The sequence below is a fragment of the Macrobrachium nipponense genome, chromosome 33, assembly GCF_015104395.2.
Source record: "Macrobrachium nipponense isolate FS-2020 chromosome 33, ASM1510439v2, whole genome shotgun sequence".
In the NCBI taxonomy this organism is placed as follows: domain Eukaryota; kingdom Metazoa; phylum Arthropoda; class Malacostraca; order Decapoda; family Palaemonidae; genus Macrobrachium; species Macrobrachium nipponense.
The window spans coordinates 8,153,986-8,160,241 of NC_087219.1; the positions used below are offsets into that span (position 1 = coordinate 8,153,986).

Sequence of the window (6,256 nt, forward strand, 5' to 3'; positions counted from 1 at the left end):
TAATGGGGAGAATCCCCCCCATTTACATATAATATATATATATATATATAATCTATATATATATGTGAGTGTGTATGTGTGTGTGTGTGTGTGGTGGTGTGTATGTGTGTATATATTATATTTAATTTTAAATATAGTAATATTATATATAATATAATATATTATTATATAGACATATATTATATAAAATAGTATATATATATATTTATATATATATATATATATATAGTATACATATATATATATATATATATATATATATCTATATATATATATATATATAGAATATATAATATATAATATAATATATAAATATATATATACATAATGTATAAACTTATATACATACATAACTTTTATCGTAGTTTATCCTACATTACTCGCAATACTAACATTTTTATTTTACTCCATATCAAACAAGAACGTATTTCTAAGCAACCAAACCTTTTTAATATAATTTAAAGCTCAAGAAATAGTATTTATACACACGAATAGATTTTTGTGTAAGTCGCTCTCTCTCTCTCTCTCTCTCTCTCTCTCTCTCTCTCTCTCTCTGATCTTCAGAGACATTCTTCCGATCGTAACTGAAGATTTACTTGCATGAGAAATATAATTGATACATTCATATAATCTTTATATTCTATGCGAGCCTAAGCATGTACAGTTCTCTTAGTTGACCAAAATGATACATGCAACAAATGTCTAGTAAACCAAACTAAAGTGACGAGATATTAGTGATAGGCTTACCTGAATCAACAGTAACTTTATTATAAAGATTTTGTGCCGGTATTGCATCTTCTTTTAGATTTCGGGCAGTCTTGGGGCAGTAATTGAGCAATTCGTGCCTAAGGTTTCTGGCAAAATCATTAGGTTGGAAATGTGACGGTGAAATTCGTGCAGTTTTAGCATTGATAGCATCACCTCTTTTGTATATATTCACCCACTTAGTTGTGAATCTTTGGGAAACGGTATCACCATGTCCTGGCAAATGAAAACATAAACATCTGTGATAAAACGTCGGATATTTCCCGCCTGTGTATCGTCTGGCTGAACTGCCATGTCTCCAGATGACGTGACGCGCATGAGCGTTGAAAACGGGACCTCTAGGTAACTCACTCCTACTAGCGTCTAGCCGTTGGCCCGCAGAAGCAAGACAAGATTCAGAATAGGTTAGCTGTCCGTTCACTTCCACTGTCCCACTTAGCATGCTCGCCAAGAGAACATTTTCATTACACCTCGTTTCACCACCCTTAGTGTAACCCTTATTATTAAATAAATACTTGATTTACAAATCCTTACCACCATTTAACTTGTCAAGGGAGCTTTGTAAAGTTGTAAGGACAACTTTTTTTCTTAAATGTACAGATGTAGTTTTCTTGCCCTCGTTGTACCTCATATTATTATATCAAGTACTTTGCGGCCTTGCCGCCGACATTTAATTCATATATGTTAACTCAGTGCAGCAAATAATATTCACATAAATTAGCATGTCAAGAAACACAAATCCAGATCAGATCATGTCATTTTTGTGTCAGTGTCGCACACTACAGATCTGCCCACACACCTGTTTATAACCTGAGCTCACCTGTAAATAAATGATCAGTACCTGTCTACCTGTCTCTCTCTCCAAACCTTACACTGGTGACCCTGGATTGGATAGGTTATGCAAGCAGTTTTGGTTCACCCATTAAGGGACTAACTACCGCTGCTCACCTTCAGAGACCTTTAGCGGACTAACTACGGCACACCTACCATGGAGTGTTTAGGCATTCGTTTAGTTACCCGGTTTTGAGAAAGACATGCCGCGCTCCAAAGCAGCCAGTACCTTAGGGGTAGCCAACAACCCCCATAACCCAACCTCACCCCAGAGGGCAGAAGCATCTCATTCTGTGAAGCTGCCACCGTTTGCCACCAAGAATCCAGCCACTTGGTTCATGAGTACAGAAAGCCAGTTCCGGATTGCGGGCATCTCTGACGAAGTCCTGAAGGCTCACTTCATTGCATCGGCCAGGACAGACAAAGCCTATGAGCAGATGTGCCCACGGATGATCATGCAGTCATATGCGATACACTAACCCATCTAAAGACGAAGATGGTCGACACCTTCTCCCTTCCCACCATTGACAGAGCCGCCCAAATCCTCGACCTGGTAACAAACCCCATACGAGATAAAGACCCACAGGTCTCCTGGAATAGACTGATAGACCTCATCCTCCTGCTGGAGTTGGACGACAATTGACAATGCAAGGAAATCAGCCTTAAGCAGATATTCCTCCGTCAGTTGGAACCAGAGGTAAGGAAGCAAGTAACGGAGATCCAGGCTCTATCCGATGAGGAATTCGTCGCCAAGGCTCACAGACTGGCCGAGTCCTCAAGGGCGGCCACCTTTTCCACCCCATCGACGCCTTCGACCAACTGCCGGATAGAGGACGACGCAGAAGGAGCAAAATTGGGAGAAATCAACGCCATACAAAAAGGATCCCTGACAGCAGCGAGGTGGAAACCCAGCATGGTGTTTCTACTATAGGAAATTTGGCAAATACACCAAATGGTGCAAAAAACCATGCTCATACAACCAGTCAAAAAACAGGGAAGGCACCCACCCCAAATCAGCAGCCATGGCTGTGCTTTTTCAGAAGCCACAACCCGTAGGTTTCTATGTTCACGACGAGATCTCCAGCAGGAAGATGTTAGTAGACACCAAAACTATGCAGTCAGTGTTCCCACCTTCAGAGGAGGATTGCAGCCAAACCTTCTCCAAGAAGCCAAAAGGGCCTTCATATAGATGGAGCAGATGGGCATCTGCAGGAAGACCTCCACCCTGTGGGCATCACCCATCCACATGGTCAAGAAGGCAGACGGGACCTGGAGATCTTGTGGGGGCTACTGTTGGCTGAATTTAATAACTATTGCAGATCATTACCCCTTGCCGAACATGCAGGACCTGACAGGGGCCCTTCATGGGGCAACACTTTTTACAAAAATGGGCCTTCTCAAGTCATATTTTCAGGTACCGGTCAAACCTGAAGACAGCCATGATCACGCTGTTCGGGTCCTACATCTTTGCCTACTCCTGAGGAACGCTGGAGCCATCTTCCAGCGACTGATGGAAGCATAACAGGAGACCTGCCCTTCTGCGAGTGGTACATGGACAACATCCTCATTTTTTCCAGGTCACTGCAAGAACATCTGCGACACATCCAAGCTGTTTTGCAGCACCTTTAGGAGAATGAATTAGTTGTCCGTTTCGTCAAGTGTACTTTCGGCTCTGAGGAGGTGGACTTCCTGGGGCACATGATCTCTGCAGAAGGCATCCATCCCATGACGTCAAAGGTAGCCGCCGTAGAAAAATTCCCGACGCCAACCACGTTCAAGGCACTGCAGGAGTTCATCAGGATGGGGAATTACTACCACCGATTCATACCAGACATTGCCCGCACCATGTCCCCCCTGACGGAGGGCCTGAAGGGGAAACTGAAGAAGCTGGTGTGGGTGACAGCGCAGCAACAAGCCTCCCTGCAGACGAAGACATCTCTTTCAAGAGTGACCGCCTCTTGGCTCACCAAGATCCCGCAGCACCCTTACAGCTCACCACTGATGCCAGCAATGTCACCTGTGGAGCAGTCCTGGGGCAGGTGATTCACCCAGTGCCCCAACCACTCGCCTTCTTCAGCAGGAAGTTGCAGCTCGCCCAGACCCAATACAGCACATTTGACCGGGAATTACTAGCGTTCTATCGGGCTGTTCAGCATTTCCGCTACCTGCTGGAGGGGAACCCTTTTACCATCAGACCAGACCACCAACCATTGATTCATGCCTTTACCAAAGTAGTAGATGCCTGGTCCGCCAGACAACAGTGCCACCTCGCAGCCATAGCGGAGTTCGGATGCACCATCTGCTACATCCCTGGCAGGAGAAACCCTGTGGATGATGCCCTTTCCCATGTCAAAATCAGCTCAGTCCACCTCAGGGTCAACTATAAAGACTTAGCTCGGGAACAAGCAGCTGATCCTGAGGTGCCAGCCTATCGAACTGCAATCACCTCCCTCAAGTGGAAAGCTGTGCCCTTTGGCCCGTCGCCAATGACACTACTCTGCAATGTCAGCACAGGTCGCCCTCGCCTGCTAATCCCAGCATTCCGGCGAAAGAAGGTCTTCAAAATCATCCACGGCCTCTCGCATCTGTCGGGTCAAACAACAACTTGCCTCCTGACAGAAAAGTTTGTGTGGCACGGCATCCGAAAGGATTCTCGGAAATGGGTGAGACAATGCATCCCATGCCAGATGAGCAAGATCGGCAGGCACACCGAGTCAGGAATCGGCAGTTTTCCCCAGCCCAAGCGGAGATTCGGCCATATCCTGGTAGACATCATAGGGCTCCTTCCTCCGTCAGGAGGTCACAGATACCTCCTCACTGTCATTGATCGGTCCACCAGATGGCCCAAAGCAACACCTATGACAGAGGCCACCACCCAGGCCTGTGCGGAAGCCCTTCCCTCCAGCTGAATCAGCCGTTTTGGAGTGCCGGACAACATCACGGAAGACCGAGTAGCTGTTTTCTGTCAGAACTGTGGGCCGCCCTGGCCCGCTTGATGGATGGGGACGTCGCACCACAGAACCGCCTACAACCCCACAGCCAATGGTATAGTGGAGAGGTTCCATCACTCCCTCAAGGCATCCCTGATGGCAAGTTGCGCTGGCAATAATTGGAAGATGCAGCTACCTTGGGTCCTCCTCAGCCCCTGCACTGCTCCGAGGGCCAATGGCGAAGCATCACATACAGAGAAAGTCTACAAGGAAACCTTGCCAGTCCCAGGAGAGTTCTTCCCATCGTCAACTGAGGACATTCCGAACGCCAGACTGCAAGAATCAACAGGGAAATTCCCCCCCTGCCTCAAGACTTTCTCTGACAGGGCAAGTCATTTCCGGCCCAAGTCCCTAGAAACAAGTAAGAACGTCTTCGTCTGCCACGACGTGTACCGGCCGCCCCTGACAAGACCATGCCGTGGCCTGTTCCCACTTCTCCACCGCTCGGAAAAGGCCTACCTCCTGTGTATCAACGGACGAGAGGATTGGGTCTCCATCGACAGGTTGAAGCCAGCTTTCCTGACAGAGGAGGGCACCACTGAAGATGGACCCACCAGCCGCCCCAGAACACCACCAGAACACCTTCCTTCCCCCGAAATCCCCAGACTATGCCAACGGCGCCGTGGCCATCCGAAGACAGCAGTTGAACCCCCCAGGATTCGCTCCAAGGGCGGAATCCTGCCGCTGGACCCCCGGAGATCACAAATGACGAGAGCCTCCTGAGGCAGTTAGTGTCATGGACAATGGGCACCTCCACCCTCTGATACACTACAGCGACTAGTATTCGGCCTCCCAATTCCCATGCATCATCCAATGTTCACTGCCATAACCATTGTCTTGTGTGGGAGGGGGGAGTATTTGTAAGGACAACGAATTTTGCTTAAATGTACAGATGTAGTTTTCTTGTCTGCGTTGTACCTCATATTTAAGCACTTTGTGGTCTTGCTGCCGACATTTCATTCATATATGTTAACTCAGTGTAGCAAATACTATTCATGTCAATCAGTATGTCAATAAACACAAATCCGGGTTGGATCGTGTATGAGCTCACCTTTAAATAGATTATCAATACCTGTCTACCTGTGTCTCTCTCCAAACCTTACAAACTTATGTAAATTAAAAGTAAAACTCTTTGCAAATAACTTTAAGGAATTTCTTATGATTTTTCAAAAGCAATTCGCTTACAATTAATGAAAATAATCATTCATCGCCAGTGCATCTTATTCAAGTACAACTCATAAGCAAATCTTTTACAAACTTACGTAAAGAAATCATTCAATGCTATGGCATCATATTAAATTGAAATCATTGCTTAAAATAAGCAAAGAGTTCGTCATATACCATTGCTTATGCTCTCCAAGAGAGAGAGAAAGAGAGAGAGAGAACTGCATTATTCCTAAAGCCAAGAGAAATACCTCATTAATTTTCTCGTGTATTACATTTACACAGAGTGCACACTTTTTATATATGCACCAGCCATCACATTTTGTTCTCCAACTTTTTATCTTTTTCATCGAAGTACTTCAGCAATAAAGAGTGAGCCTTTAAATTAACCATATTACCTGTCGTGCGTGAGTGGTCTTTTTCTTTTATTACCCAAGACTTGTGTATACCGCAAGTCCCAAACAGCACATCCAGTGCAACTGCAACCCATTTACTTCCTCATTAGG

The 6,256-nt window shown here is 45.6% G+C and overlaps 1 protein-coding gene across 1 annotated transcript; it reads left to right on the forward strand.

Annotated features, from left to right (window-relative positions):
• Positions 1-4,595: 4,595 nt before the first annotated feature.
• Positions 4,596-5,309, forward strand: LOC135202764 (uncharacterized). Its single transcript, XM_064232227.1, has one exon. The coding sequence runs from the start codon at positions 4,596-4,598 to the stop codon at positions 5,307-5,309; it is 714 nt and encodes a 237-aa protein (XP_064088297.1).
• Positions 5,310-6,256: the final 947 nt, after the last annotated feature.